General features: G+C 49.0%; 1 protein-coding gene across 1 annotated transcript in view; it reads left to right on the forward strand.

Annotated features, from left to right (window-relative positions):
* SAMD11 (sterile alpha motif domain containing 11) overlaps positions 1-16485 on the forward strand; it is a 226145-nt gene that overhangs the window by 56883 nt on the left and 152777 nt on the right. Inside the window, 1 exon segment of the mRNA XM_060259593.1 lies at positions 15806-15984. Within this exon segment, the coding sequence (XP_060115576.1) occupies positions 15806-15984 (179 nt within the window).

Consider the following 16485-nt stretch of genomic DNA (forward strand, 5'->3'; position numbering starts at 1 on the left):
TGGGAATGTCTGCTGGACACTCCATTTTCCCCTATGGAGACCCGATTCCCATAGGGTATAAGGGAGAATTGATCCATGGTTATCTGGGGCTCTGGGGCATCTGTTTTCTGAGGTAGAGAAGAAGAAGACTGCAGATTTATACCCCGCCCTTCTTTCTGAATCAGAGACTCAGAGTGGCTTACATTCTCCCATATCTTCCTCCCCAACAACAGACATCCTGTGAGGTAGGTGGGGCTCAGAGGGCTCTCACAGCAGCTGCCCTTTCAAGGACAACTCCTGCGAGAGCTATGGCTGACCCAAGGCCATGCCAGCAGCTGCAAGGGGAGGAGTGGGGAATCAAACCCGGTTCTCCCAGATAAGAGTCTGCACACTTAACCACTATGGCTGACCCAAGGCCATTCCAGCAGCTGCAAGGGGAGGAGTGGGGAATCAAACCCGGTTCTCCCAGATAAGAGTCCGCACACTTAACCACTATGGCTGACCCAAGGCCATTCCAGCAGCTGCAAGTGGAGGAGTGGGGAATCAAACCCGGTTCTCCCAGATAAGAGTCTGCACACTTAACCACTACATCAAACTGGTTCTCAAAGGAGAGTCACCAAAATTGCAGGATAGCAACCTGTTGGTAGGGTTGCCAGTTTTGGGTTGGGAAGCACCTGGAACCCGGAAGGGTGGGCTTTAGGGAGGGGAGGCACCTCAGTGGGGCATAATGTCATACAGTCCACCTTCAAAAGCAGCCATTTCCTCCGGAAGAAGTGGAATAAATGTTTCAAGCAACTAAATAATAAATAAACTATCTTTGAAGTCTCAAAATCAGCTGAAATCGTGGGATATCTCTGGCTGCCACCTGAACTCTATGGCCCCACTGAGGTCCCTGTCCTGCCCAGGCTGCATCTCGAAGTCTCCAGGAATTTCCCAACCTGGAGCTGGCAACAGTACCCCTTATCCCCCGCCAGTGGCCAGATGGGACGTGGCAACCCTGTACCCTACCACCCTTCCACTACCTGCTGGTAGCCAAGGGAACCTTGGAGTCGAACACTTCCCAAAAGTAAAATGACCAAGTAGGCCTCATTTGGGGCAGGAGCTCACAGGAGCAGAGCTCTGGAACCTCTAAATTTTATTGTGCTCTTTCTTTCTTAATGCCCCCCCAACCCCTCCCCCACCTTGCTTCTGGCCTCCATTGTTCAAACCCCCTGGGAGAATTTTGCTGAACTCTTTAAGATTTGACAAACTTTTTAATATTTTCCCCCACCAAAAATGGGAAAATAACCAAAACATATAAAGCAGACATATGGAAAATCTTCCTCGTGCCTCTGTGGCCACATAGGAGAAAGTAGTTTAAAAAGTATGATGGGAGTACATAAGAACATAAGAGAAGCCCTGTTGGATCAGGCCAATGGCCCATCCAGTCCAACTCTCTGTGTCACATAAGAACATAAGAGAAGCCATGTTGGATCAGGCCAATGGCCCATCCAGTCCAACACTCTGTGTCACAGCAGAACATAAGAGAAGCCATGTTGGACCAGACCAGTGGCCCATCCAGTCCAACACTCTGTGTCACATAAGAACATAACAGAAGCCATTTTGGATCAGGCCAATGGCCCCTCCAGTCCAACACTCTGTGTCACAGAAGAACATAAGAGAAGCCATGTTGGACCAGACCAGTGGCCCATCCAGTCCAACACTCTGTGTCACATAAGAACATAAGAGAAGCCATTTTGGATCAGGCCAATGGCCCATCCAGTCCAACACTCTGTGTCACGTAAGAACATCAGAGAAGCCATGTTGGATCAGGCCAATGGCCCATCCAGTCCAACACTGTGTCACACAGTGGCCAATATATGTGTGTGTGTACATACATATACACATATACACACATATATATGCACATACACACAAACATACACACACACACACATATGTATATATATATGTATATGTATACTGTGGCTAATAGCCACTGATGGACCTCTGCTCCATATTGTTATCCAATCCCCTCTTAAAGCTGGCTATGCTTGTAGCCGCCACCATTGTAAGGTTTCATTAGGACAATTATAATTCAAGACACATTTTAAGGTAGATGCTGAGCTGCTATGATTTAGTAAACCTTCTGGTGATGTCAGGGCTGTGTGGCATATGCAAATGAGTTGTGGTAATGAGCTCCGGCACCTCTTTTTCTACAAAATGACCTCTGCAACTGAGGCCAGGTCTGCACTGGAGGCAATGCCAAGAGGGTGCTTGGCTTGGCTGTTGTCTGAATCACAGCTGGGAGACAGCTTTAATGCTGCCTGCTGAGTGTGTTTCTTTCCAGTGTGTGTGGGGGGGCAAGGGAGGGGGGTCCATTTTGTTTGTTTGTTGTGCCCAAGCCCTGCAGTTTTCCTGGGGAGGGAACGCTTGACTTCTTGACCTGATCTTTCTGCTCCCATCAAATGTCTTCCCCAGGTTGTGTGCTCTTCTTTTCCCCTTAGGCCTCTCTTGCATTTCTTTCTTTGGTTCAGCCTGGAGAACTTTTACATTCCAGGGCTGCCCGCATATCCATCAATCAGCGGCCCGATTTCTGCAAATCAATGACGGTCTTAGAATGCGAATTGGATGGTATCTGAAATGGTACCTTGAAAACATTTTAGTAGAAGTAGCAGTGAACGAACTCACTTGCAATAAGAGCAAAAGATTTCTGCGGCACTCGGAAGAGTGACACATTTCATTGCATTGCGACATGCACATCTGTAGAAGAAAGGCGACAGGACGAAAGTTGATGTTATCTTGGATAAGAGTTTTAGGTGGGGTTGCCGGCCTCCAGGTGGGACCTGGAGATCTCCTGCTTTTGCAAGTGACCTCCAGCTGGCAGAGCTCAGCTCCCCTGGAGAAAATTTTTTATACAACAACCACAAACAACTGTAGAAAATAACGAATAAATCTTGAAAATACTTCAAAAATATAAATGATTATTCTTCAAACACTACAAAATTACATATTATTCCATATTATCAATAATTCATGAATATAAGGTATAAAGTGCAGAGAATAGATTTTCGAAAGTGCTTTCAGTTCATTATGTCAATTTCCGACTTGGGACGCTTGAAGACTATTCACCCGACTCCACGGGACGAATAAAGTGCCAGTGGGGACTATTCACCCCGCCCTCTCCTGGATCCGCCCAGGTATTTTCCAACATAGACCTGGTAACCCTAGTTGCTCCAGACCAACACGACTAGCCACCTGAATTCATAAAGCAGAAGTAACTTGGTAGCACTTAACGCATGCACTCACATGCAGCTCAGGGCTAAAGGGGGGTGCGATAGTCCTGTGGGTGTGTAGATGTCTTTCGGCTCTCAAACATCTGACATTTATTTTGTGTGGTTCTTACGTTAAACAAGTTTGGGCACCTCTGCCCTAGATAAAATGGCTGCTTTGGGGGGGGGGTGGACCTCCCCAGGCTCCACCCCCAAATCTCCATCCCCAGCCCCTTAGCTAAGAGTCACAGAGGGAGGGAGCCGCAGGAGGGGGGCCATGGGAGCAAGAGCAAGGAGCTGGAGTGGCTGGGGGCTACCCCTCTCCCTCCCCCCTCCAGAGTGATTTAAATTCTATGTATGCTTCGATTCCCCTTCTACCTTTCCTGGAGATCAGCCTGCAGAGATCGACTTCCAATTCCGAAGTTCAAAAGAAGGCTGATTTGTATCTCTGCGTTCCCTCCCCATTTCCCTGCTTTCCTGTGCCCTTCCCCAACCGGGAGCAGCAGGGAACATGCGGCTTGTACACGCTGGCTGGGGGAGACGTGTCCTGGCAGCCCTCCCCGCCCCAAAAGGACTAGCTGCTCTTGCAGCCTGTGCAATCGAGGGGCCTCTCCTTCCATCCATCCACCCACCCAGGAACTGACCTTTCAGGCTCGTGGCCGTGGAAAACAAGGCAGCAGCACAAGGAGCCTCCAGCTCTTCGTGGCTGGACTAAAGGCTGCTGGGAGCAGGGGGTGGGGCTGGCTGCCCATCTACCCACCCAACTTTTGGAATCTGTCCACCCACCCGCCCAGCTGTGCTCAGAGTGCTTCAGGGGAGAGCTTGCTGGTACCACAACCTGCTTCATAAGCTGAGGCAATTGGGGGAGGGGGTCCCGAGGAGAAGGGGCCCCGTAAAATCCACATGGAGGCTGGGCCATCCCCCATCAGTGGCCAGGGCAGGGCAGACCTTGCAGCCTATAATGGGGCAGCTGGCCCTGTCTCCTTCCCTCGCGGCGATGTGGGAGCCTCCGGGAGGCTGATCCCCGCCAGCGTGATCGGCGAGCCGCATTAGCAATCTGGCGAAGGACTAGGCTGCTTTTGACAGGTGATGAGGAAAATGCGCTCGGCGGGCAAAGCTGCTGAGAGCCGGCTGTTCTTTTATTCATTTGCTCATTACTCGAGCGTCGGCGGCGCAGGCGAGGAGATGGGGCCCAGGAAGCTTGTTTTATCAGCGGCCTCCGTTTTAATAGCAAAGCTGGTTAAGCGCCGGGAAAGGCAGGCGGTGGCCATCCGGGCCCTGGATTTACTATCGAAACAATCAGTGCTGGCGAGGCGCTGGCCTGGGAGGGGTAATGAAGGCCTGCGGGAGAGCCGGGGGGCTTATGGGGGGAACCTGGCCTGACCCTTTCAGTAATCACAGCTGACGTTCAACCAGAAAAACTTAGGAGAAAGGGCAGAGAGCCTTCGTCGGTTTCTGCTGGGGAAGTCTTGGACCTCCTTGCCTGCATAGTTTCTTAATTAAAGCCCCCCCCCCCCTCCCTTGGCCTTCCCTTGTCATTCCCCAGCTGCAGATTCCGTGTTCTTGGAGCCCAAACTAAAGTTGGGGTCAATAAGAGGGTGGAAACGGAGCCTGGACTTGGTGGTTTCCTTTACACATGGAGCCTATTTGGAAGGGTCTGTGTGTGTTTTAGGTGGGGAGAGGATGCAAGTTCTAGCGGTGGTAGTGAACACATAACCCCTGACTCAACCCAGGGCCGTCGAACCTTGAAACTAAGCGGGGCGTCTGCAGTGAGAAGCAGATTTTGGGCCCTACGTTGGATAGCAGAGCGGGAGACGAATCTGACCCGTTGGGCCCGATCCGCCAGGAAGTTCTTCCATAAAGGCCTCCATAAGCATTCGTTTCGAGGAAGAGCTTGCCCACAAAAACTTCCAGTGGTTTGTGCTCCCTGGCTCTCAAGTACTAAACTGTCTTTGATCCAGATTCCAGCTTGACATTGGGGCAATTTTAGTGATTCTGGGGCCGAAGAACTGAGAACCCACAACCCACATGTAGTGTTCCCTCTGCTGAGTTAGTGTGAGCTAGCTCACAGGGTTTTTTTTAGTTTCCAGTTCACTCAGAGCCAGTTTGGTGTAGTGGTTAAGTGTGCGGACTGTTATCTGGGAGAACCGGTTTTGATTCCCCATTCCTCCAATTACAGATGCTGGAATGGCCTTGGATCAGCCATAGCTCTCGTAGGAGTTGTCCTTGAAAGGGCAGCTTGCGGGAGAGCTCTCTCAGCCCCACCCAACTCACAGAGTGTCTGTTGTGTGTATGGGGGGAAGGGAAAGGAGATTGTGACCACTCTGAGATTCGGAGTGGAGGGCGGTATATAAATACAATATCTTCATCATTTTTGCCCTAGCTCAGTGCAAAATTAATTTATGCAGTAGCCAAATCGCTCTCTCACAACTTTAATGCCAGTAGCTCATGAAGTAGAATTCTTGCTCACAAGATGCCACAACCTACAGGGAGCATTGCTCACATATAACTTTTGCATCTGACATTGGGTAAGGAATCCAGACCTGACGGCTAAATACATGAGTTATGTTTTTTGCTTAGTTTTTGAGTTGCTCGGTCAGGCAAAAATGCAGAATCTTGGCTGAAGCTGCAACTACTCAAGAGTCCATTGCACACGTGCAAGCATGCACGTTCAGGAAGAGGATGTATTTCCCCAGCTTTTGGCCTCTCTGACTGTCAGGCCTGGCGAAAGCATCTCTCTCTGGTGTCTCTGGGTCGCGAGCTCTGCCTTACCGCCCCTGTAGCAAAGGCCTCCGCATCGCTGGGATCAATTAAACGCCCGCTGGGGATCCGACTGGAAGCAGCCCTTCCTCCTTTTCTGGCAGCCGTATTACATCACCGCCAGGGCGTTGCGACGCTGCTGCGTTGACCTTCCCTGGGAGAACAGGGAACCTTTGCGAGCCTTGCTCCATCCGCGCCTGGACTTCCCACCTCTCCCTCCATCTGTGGGGCCTCCCCTCAAGGCTCTTTGTTGTTCTGCTGAATAACTTGCCATTTGGCTTTGTTGGCGGGGCTGACGGGGGGGGGTGGGCTTCCAGGAGCAGTGACAGAAGGCTCGCCTGGCATCTTGGCCGTTTTCTTGGGAGGGTTGCTCCAGGGGGTGGGGATCAACTGTTGATTTCCAGAGGAATACAGGGGGTTTTTTTTCCCTGCTTGGGAATGTTAGCCTCTTCCCTAATGACCGACTTTTCTGGTTGCAATTCGTAGATGTTTTCTCTAACTTGAAGCGGTATAACTCTAATCCCCCCCCCCCTCCAAAGAAAAGAAGAAGACTGTAGATTTATACCCTGCCCTTCTTCAGGAGAGCCAGTTTGGTGTAGTGGCTAAGTGTGCGGACTCTTATTTGGGAGAACCGGGTTGGATTCCCCGCTCCTCCACTTGCACCTCCTGGGATGGCCTTGGGTTAGCCATAGCTCTGGCAGAGCTGTCCTTGAAAGGGCAGCTTCTGTGAGAGCTCTCTCAGCCCCACCCACCTCACAGGGTGTCTGTTGTGGAGGAAGAAGATAAAGGAGATTGTGAGCCACTCTCATCATCATCATCATCATCATCATCATCTTCTCTGAATCAGAGTCTCAGAGTGGCTCACAATCTCCTTTACCACCCCCACCCCCCCAACAGACACCCTGTAAGGTAGGTGGGACTGAGAGAGCTCTCCCAGAAGCTGGCAGGACCGGGTTAACAATTAGCCAAGCAGGCACAGGCCTATAGGCCCCCATGCCTTTAGAGGCCCTGGGCTGGCTCCCCTCCCCCCAGTTTCCCCCCTGCTTGCAGCCCTCCCAGCCTGCATGTGCAGCCAGCAACTGAGCTGCTCTTTGCCCAGCTTACCTGGCATGGCTGCTGCTGGCGTTGTCGTTAAATTTGCCTCTCTCTGGCTCTCCCCCACAGCTTTGTCAGAGGGGCTTTTGAGAAGGTGCCTGCAGGCTGCAGCGGGGGCCACAGGCAGTGGGGCGGGTGCTCCAACTCTGAGATAATTTGTGAGGGGTCCCCTGAGATTTTGACTGCCTAGGGGCCTCCACAAGGTTTAATCCGGCACTGGAAGCTGCCCTTTCCAGGATAGCTCTGCCAGAGCTATGGCTGACCCAAGGCCATCTCAGCAGGTGCAAGTGGAGGAGTGGGGAATCAGACCTGGTTCTCCCAGATAAGAGTCCGTGCACTTAACCGCTACACCAAACTGGCTCTCAGTGACGCTGGAGCTCACGGTAAGCAGGACATGCTGCTCCGTTAACTAAGCAAGGGCAGGAGGTCCAGCACCTGACATTTATGCATCAGGCCACCTGCCAGTCGCGAGGAACAGTGTTGTGGTGTGGTCTGAGAGCAGATTGCAGGGAGAGAGACAGTTTGGTATATTGGTTAGGAGCATGGATTCTAATCTGGGAGAACCAAGTTTGATTCCCCACTTCTCCTTCACATGCAGCTGCTGGGTGACCTTGGGCCACTCACGGTTCTTGTAGAGATGTTCTCTGGTTCTCTCAGCAACTTTAATGCACTAGCTAAGTGCGGCAGACTAATCTGGAGAACCAAGTTTGATTCCCTGCTCCTCCACATGCAGCTGCTGGCAGGACCAGATCTACATGTTTTTTGAGAGGGAGAGCAAAATTACAAAAAAAAAAATGGCACCCCCTTATGGGCCCATTCTACCTTATCGGCCCATAGAATAGAATGGACTCCATACCCAATTTGGTGCCCCCCCCTTCCGGTGGCGCCCAGGGCAAGCACCCCCCTCTGCCCCCCCCCCCCTAGATCCAGCCTTGGCTGCTGGTGTGACCTTGGGGCCAGTCACAGTTCTCTCACAGATGCTCTCTCAAGAGCAGTTTAGGTCAGAGTTTCTCAGCCCCACCTACTCCTTTGCATGTTAGGCAACATCCCTCCTGATGTAGCCAATCCTCCTGGAGCTTGCAGCAGGCTCTGCACTAAGAGCCCTGTAAGCTCTTGGAGGATTGGCTACATCAGGAGTGTGTGGCCTAATATGCAAAGGAGTTCCTGCCACAAAAAAGCCCTTTTGGACTCAAACCAAGAGCCCCCTGCAGATCAGGGGCAACTAATTGCAACTCCTTGCATTTTTGGGGGGGCGGGGGGGGGTGATGAAGGAACAGCAGGAAATTCCTGCTGGGAAAACCTCCAGCCACAACCCTCTTGGGCTGGAGAGTTGGATAAATCTGGAGAGCCAATGCTGCTCCAAAGCATCCTTCAATCTGAGCAGCTCTTTGCTGAGACCAGCTATCCTTCTATTCTTATCTCTGTCACCTGGAGATCACTTACAGGGCTTTTTTGTGTGGCAGGAGTGCCTTTGCATATTGGGCCACACACCCCTGATGTAGCCAACCCTGCAAGAGCTTACAGGGTTCTTAGTACATGGCCTACTGTAAGCTCCAGAAGGTCTGGCTACATCAGGGGCGTGTGGCCTAATATGCAAAGGAGTTCTTGCTACAAAAAAAGCCCTGATTATTTGTAACACCAGATCTCCGGCTGCCACCTGGAGATTGGCAGCTTTAAAGCTGGGTGGCTTCAAGATGGCAGAATTTGGACAAGCCCCAGCTGTCTCCCATTACTGGTATGTTTGGTCTCGGTCTCTTTCTTTCTTTCTCTCTCGCTCTCACTCTCTGTCTCATATCTATCTATTTATCTCTCGATCTACTGCAAGAAAAGGAAGGAAGCTGGTTCTCATTTACATTCGAGGCGATCTAAGGCAGGGCGTACCATGGGCAGTTTTTAAATGCAGAAGCGGTAATGCAGAACCAGACACCTTCGGCCATGTGCTTTTCTCCTCCTCCAAGCTCAGAGGTTCCCTGGGCCTAGGGAGGCTGGGCGGTGTGGCTGCCAAAAAGGAACGAGGCACAGGGCCCTGCACATTTTTAAGAAAACAAAGTTTCTTTTCACATCAGTGGGAGCCAGTTGAGAAATACGTTAAAAAGCCACGTTTTTTTTTTTTTTTTTAAGCCAGAAGGTATAGGATGGTGTGTGTATGTGTGTGTGTGTGTTTAAATATACAATGATATAGTCTTATTTACAAGACTGGAGAATCCTAGGGTTATAAAAGGAGGCCACATCCGCTGGGATTTCCTCTGAGCTGATCCAGTGTTTGTGCTGGAAGGGGATGAAGTTATGACGCTTTCTTAAAATACAGTTTGTTTTTTCACACAGGGTGTGTGTGTCTGTGTGTGTGTGGCGTCAGTAATGATTTCCCCAGACAGGATACGGAACTAGTACAGTGCTGTTCTGGTCCCTGCAAAGAAGAAAACCGGTATAAATCAGGATCTAACTTTTTATTACCGAGATAGTATAAACGAATGCATTGCCAAACAGAGTTACACCCTTTAAAGTCCATAGACTGTGAAGGGTGTAGCTTGGTTCACGGTGTCCTGGCCCCACTGATGAACCTCCTGATGGCACCTAGCTTTTTTGGCCACTGTGTGACACAGAGTGTTGGACTGGATGGGCCATTGGCCTGATCCAACAGGGCTTCTCTTATGTTCTTATGTGACACAGAGTGTTGGACTGGATGGGCCACTGGCCTGATCCAACAGGGCTTCTCTTATGTCCTTCTGTGACACAGAGTGTTGGACTGGATGGGCTACTGGCCTGATCCAACATGGCTTCTCTTATGTTCTTCTGTGACACAGAGTGTTGGACTGGATGGGCCACTGGCCTGATCCAACATGGCTTCTCTTATGTTCTTATGTGACACAGAGTGTTGGACTGGATGGGCAATTGGCCTGATCCAACATGGCTTATCTTATGTTCTTCTGTGACACAGAGTGTTGGACTGGATGGGCCATTGGCCTGATCCAACGTGGCTTCTCTTATGTTCTCCTGTGACACAGAGTGTTGGACTGGATGGGCCATTGGCCTGATCCAACATGGCTTATCTTATGTTCTTCTGTGACACAGAGTGTTGGACTGGATGGGCCATTGGCCTGATCCAACGTGGCTTCTCTTATGTTCTCCTGTGACACAGAGTGTTGGACTGGATGGGCCATTGGCCTGATCCAACATGGCTTATCTTATGTTCTTCTGTGACACAGAGTGTTGGACTGGATGGGCCATTGGCCTGATCCAACGTGGCTTCTCTTACGTTCTTCTGTGACACAGAGTGTTGGACTGGATGGGCCATTGGCCTGATCCAATATGGCTTCTCTTATGTTCTTATGTGACACAGAGTGTTGGACTGGATGGGCCATTGGCCTGATCCAACATGGCTTCTCTTATGTTCTTCTGTGACACAGAGTGTTGGACTGGATGGGCCATTGGCCTGATCCAACATGGCTTCTCTTATGTTCTTCTGTGACACAGAGTGTTGGACTGGATGGGCCATCGGCCTGATCCAACATGGCTTCTCTGATGTTCTTATGTGACACAGAGTGTTGGACTGGATGGGCCATCGGCCTGATCCAACATGGCTTCTCTTATGTTCTTCTGTGACACAGAGTGTTGGACTGGATGGGCCATTGGCCTGATCCAACATGGCTTCTCTTATGTTCTTCTGTGACGCAGAGTGTTGGACTGGATGGGCCATTGGCCTGATCCAACATGGCTTCTCTTATGTTCTTCTGTGACGCAGAGTGTTGGACTGGATGGGCCATCGGCCTGATCCAACATGGCTTCTCTGATGTTCTTATGTGACACAGAGTGTTGGACTGGATGGGCCATCGGCCTGATCCAACATGGCTTCTCTTATGTTCTTCTGTGACACAGAGTGTTGGACTGGATGGGCCATTGGCCTGATCCAACATGGCTTCTCTTATGTTCTTCTGTGACGCAGAGTGTTGGACTGGATGGGCCATTGGCCTGATCCAACATGGCTTCTCTTATGTTCTTCTGTGACGCAGAGTGTTGGACTGGATGGGCCATCGGCCTGATCCAACATGGCTTCTCTGATGTTCTTATGTGACACAGAGTGTTGGACTGGATGGGCCATTGGCCTGATCCAACATGGCTTCTCTTATGTTCTTCTGTGACACAGAGTGTTGGACTGGATGGGCCATTGGCCTGATCCAACATGGCTTCTCTTATGTTCTTATGTGACACAGAGTGTTGGACTGGATGGGCCATTGGCCTGATCCAACGTGGCTTCTCTTACGTTCTTCTGTGACACAGAGTGTTGGACTGGATGGGCCATTGGCCTGATCCAATATGGCTTCTCTTATGTTCTTATGTGACACAGAGTGTTGGACTGGATGGGCCATTGGCCTGATCCAACATGGCTTCTCTTATGTTCTTCTGTGACACAGAGTGTTGGACTGGATGGGCCATTGGCCTGATCCAACATGGCTTCTCTTATGTTCTTCTGTGACACAGAGTGTTGGACTGGATGGGCCATCGGCCTGATCCAACATGGCTTCTCTGATGTTCTTATGTGACACAGAGTGTTGGACTGGATGGGCCATCGGCCTGATCCAACATGGCTTCTCTTATGTTCTTCTGTGACACAGAGTGTTGGACTGGATGGGCCATTGGCCTGATCCAACATGGCTTCTCTTATGTTCTTCTGTGACGCAGAGTGTTGGACTGGATGGGCCATTGGCCTGATCCAACATGGCTTCTCTTATGTTCTTCTGTGACGCAGAGTGTTGGACTGGATGGGCCATCGGCCTGATCCAACATGGCTTCTCTGATGTTCTTCTGTGACACAGAGTGTTGGACTGGATGGGCCATTGGCCTGATCCAACATGGCTTCTCTTATGTTCTTCTGTGACGCAGAGTGTTGGACTGGATGGGCCATTGGCCTGATCCAACATGGCTTCTCTTATGTTCTTCTGTGACGCAGAGTGTTGGACTGGATGGGCCATCGGCCTGATCCAACATGGCTTCTCTGATGTTCTTATGTGACACAGAGTGTTGGACTGGATGGGCCATCGGCCTGATCCAACATGGCTTCTCTGATGTTCTTATGTGACACAGAGTGTTGGACTGGATGGGCCACTGGCCTGATCCAACATGGCCTCTCTTACGTTCTTACGAGGGCCGGATCTGATAAAAATGAGACCTTGTTGGGCCAGACCATGTGTGTCATAAAATGTAATGTCATGTAGCTGAGATATAAACTTTATAAAGGACACAAACACAAAGTTTTTAAAAAAAAACTTAAAACACAAAGTTTTTTTTAAAAAACTTAAAATAAAACATGCTTAAAAGATTAGCACTCTTGAAATATTTTGTTTATTTAACAGTAACAAAATCTGGAGAAGATGTCTGTGCTGTAGCAATCTTGACTTCAGATGTTGTTCAGGTGTGTGTTTGTAAGCTGCAAACCTTTTGATTTATTGACATTTCATTACAGAAATCTCATGGTCAATGGTTTGAGCGTAAGGCCCATGGGAAAACGTGAGATGGCTGGGCATTGTGAGCTTTTGTACATAAGTTGCTTCATGTGCTGGTCAGCCAATGAAGAAAATAGAGACTTTGCTCTGTACCTCTTGGGCAGTTGAGCAAGCCTGGCAAAGCAAGCTGTGATGCAGAAGGAAGCAAGAGAGAGAGAAGGAAGTAGATGGCAAAGAGTTGCTCGCAGGCCTGATAGGAACCCTCCGGGGGCCTGATCCGGCACTCGGGCTTCATGTTTGACACCCCTGCCCTACAGTATCTCTCCATGATAGTTAGTTTCTGTTACTTACCGTATATTCTGTTTAAAATTATCCATTTCCTTCAAAAGTCTTCAAATCATTTGGGGGTGTAGGATCAGCACTAGAATATTCACTATGCAAACAAGTTTTTGGACTGGTGCTAAATTTCACATATTGATTTCACATTTTGCTTCGGGCCTCTAATGTGTATTTATTACAGTCCACTAAAATCCACATAAAATCATAAAGATGGTTTTACATGTAAATAAAAATTAACAGTTATGAACTGTATTGCAGACTTAAGTCTGGGATTTTAGGAGAGGGATGTCTTATAGCTCAAACCACTGAAGTCACATAGTCTTACAAAATTCTGCAGGGTTGTTCATTAATTTCCAAATGAATTAAAAACAAACAAACAATTAAATGAGATTTAGTCTTCTGAAGAAGGTATCTGAAGAAGTGTGCTTGCACATGAAAGTTTATACCTTGAATAAAACTTTGTTGATCTTAAAAATGCCGCTGGACTAAAACTTTGTTCTGTAAGTGAAATTTTGCTTGTTTCCTTGCACCTGGTGGTCTAGTTAGAACAGGGATTCCTAAGCATTTTGAGCCTGTGGGCACCTTTAGAATTCTGACACAGTATGGTGAGTACAGGCACAAAATGACTGGCACAAAATGGCTGCCATAAAAGGCAGAGCCAGCCACTAAATGGCTGCTGAAACAGCTTGCCTTCAGTCAAGCAGTTTGCTCAATGGCGGCAGATCTGTGCAGCCAATCAAATCTCCAGTTGCCAATCAGAAGCCTTGCTGAGCAAAAGCCTCCTACTTTCTACTTTCTAAAGGCACTTGACAAGCGCCATGGTGGGACCCCTGAGTTACAGAGTTCATCAGGAAGGTCAGAGGAATGGGGAGTCAAGAGAAGAGGAAATAATGAAACTGACAGGGCAGCTTTCCAGTCATCAAAATCAAACAGATCTTGCAATAGAAGAGAAATGTGCTTAGGATTTTTTTCCCTATGTGTTTCTACCATTGTTCAGTAGCTTGGTGAATTCTTTCTTGATTATGTAGCTGGGGCTAGTCGGTTGTTAAGAAGCATTCCTTTTTCAAGGTTGTTCAGTTGTTGCGCATGATAGCAAATAGTGTAATTTTGTAATGATTTTTTTAAAAAATGTGTATCTTGTTGAACAATAGAAATGAAAACAGATGAATGCACTAATGGAAATGACAGCGCATGAAGCTTTTAAAGACCCAAATGGAAAAATTACTGCACATCGCTACAATATTGCATGCGCAAAGACACACCCCTGCATTTCGTTGTGCCAGTCTGGAATAACTACTGTCCACTGGCTATCTGCCTTTTCACCTTGAAGTAGCGGCTTTGCGCTGGAAGGTGCTTTAATCTCAATAGGTGGAGTGAGTTACACACAAACACACATGAATTATCTCTGCAGTGGCAGTGGGGATATTTGGGTACTCGAGTGCTGAAAATGAATGACAAGCCCTTGACTTGCAGATTCCAGTCTCCGCTTCCCCGTTAGCATGTCCCAAAAGGGCAAGAAACTCTCTTTGACTGCTTGCCGCTTCCATTGGAAAGTCCAAGGGGTAACAAATCCATGCTAAGTGATTTCTGAGTTAGGCTCCCTTCTGTTACGTTCATGGGACCCCGGATAGTTTCTAGCAGGGGCCAAATCCTCTTTTCCCTTTGTCGTCAGTCGTCTCTCCCTCTCTCGTTAGAGATGATGGCTCCCCAGGCGGCCACTGAGTCTGGGTAACTGCTCTTAGGCACAGTAATGGCCGTTAAATGGTTTTTATGATCTGAGCGAGCAACCGTTCTCCTTAGCTTGTGAACACTGGAAAAAGAACTGCAGTTGCCCTGGGTTGGGGATTTTGCACACCGCCAACTCTAATTGATACAATAATGAGCAACTTAAGAGAAAAGATGCACAGCAATACCCAGCTGTGGAAGGTCAGGTGGGCATTAAGATCTGCATGCCCAGAGGTGTCAGGCACTGGAGTAACCGCCTGCCATAATACACAGGGATGGGGCCTCATAATAGAAGCTTAGTTGAGGCGGAGTTAGATGTACGAGAGTTCTAAACTCAGCGATTGCTGTAGAATGTACAGAATGGACAGGGAAGGTTTATTTCTTTATTTAAAACATTAATTAGGGTTGCCAGCCTCCAGGTGGGGCCTGGTGACCTCCCACTTTCACAGCGGATCTCCAGCTGGCAGAGATTAGCTCCCCTGGAGAAAATGGCTGCTTTGGAGGTTGGACGCTGTGGCATTGTACCCTGCTGAGGCCCCTCCCTTCCCCAAACCCCACCCTCTCTGGGCTCCACCCCCAAAGTCTCCAAGTATTTTCCAACACAGACCTGGCAACCCTTTCATCCATGCAGAGCTCAAGGTGGCTTACAACACAGATAAAAAGCATAGAACGAAAGTCATTAAAAAACCCCGTAAAATCAAAATTCCAGGCCGCTAGTAAACTTAATGGAATGTGGTCCATCTTCAGCTGGGACTAAAAGTGAGGGGTCCATGCCTTCCTTCTGCAGGAGGTTGTTCACCAGTCGTGGGGTGGCCACCAAAAAGGCCCTATCTTGTGTGCCCATCAAATGATCTTTTACGATTAATGGGACAGTCAGGAGAGCCTCTCGTTGTGATCTTAATTCCCAGGCAGAAATATCTCGGAGAATTTGGGCAGGGCAGAAGGTGGCAGATGGGAGGGGTGCTTTCTTCCACCTGCACACCATTCCCTCTGCCACCCCTGTCCACAGGTGCATTTTTCCTTCTTATTTTCCTCCTGTACATTCCAAGAGGAAGCATAAGTATTACAGAAGCATCCCCCTACAACTGAGTAATAAAAAGAAAGTTTTCTGTTGTAAAAGTCTGAGAAAATGGTCTTGGCTGCTGCCTAATCAGTCTTGTCTTCTTCTTTGTTCCCCGCTTCCCGCTTTCGTCCCAAATCTCTCCCATTCTGCAGAATCGGGGGCGTTTGGCCGAGAAGAGGACGATCCCCTTGCCTCCCACCCGGACCCCAAAGAAAGAGCTGCCCTCCATTTTTTCACACAGCGACGACAGCGAAGAGAGCGACAAGGTCAACGGTCACCACCCTGATGTCAAGCAAGAGGAGGATTTGCATATTAGTATCATGAAAAGAAGGTAATTCCCCCCCACCCCAACCTGAAGCATTAAAACTGGATTGATCATAAATAGTGTGAAGTCAGGGATTGCAAGTTGTTTCAGCCTGCTTGGTTGGTTGTATGTCATTGGCTGAGCTGCTGTGATGTCATGTAATGTTCATGAACATATTAACTGCTCAGGGCAAAACGGTCAGCAATATAATCTTGGTTGCTTCTCTGAATTAATATGCTTTTGTGTGATAGCATGAATTTGTCCGGGGGGTGGGGTGGCATGTAGTAGAACAGAACCTATCTGCCTCCCTTCCCACCACACACTGTACCCTTCTGATCTTCCTGAAATGTTGCTTTTGGGGAAGGGGACCCTCATGAGAGGCAAATCAGGTGTCTGCAGCAAGGGGAGAGAAGTGGAAGAAAGGACCCCACCCCTTCCGTTAGTGGACAATTTAATGTGGATTGAGCCCTGTTAAATCCCAGGATGTTAAAGGTGTAGTCAATTCAGCAACACCTGAACAGATAAGCC

The sequence above is a fragment of the Heteronotia binoei genome, chromosome 18, assembly GCF_032191835.1.
Source record: "Heteronotia binoei isolate CCM8104 ecotype False Entrance Well chromosome 18, APGP_CSIRO_Hbin_v1, whole genome shotgun sequence".
NCBI lineage: Eukaryota > Metazoa > Chordata > Lepidosauria > Squamata > Gekkonidae > Heteronotia > Heteronotia binoei.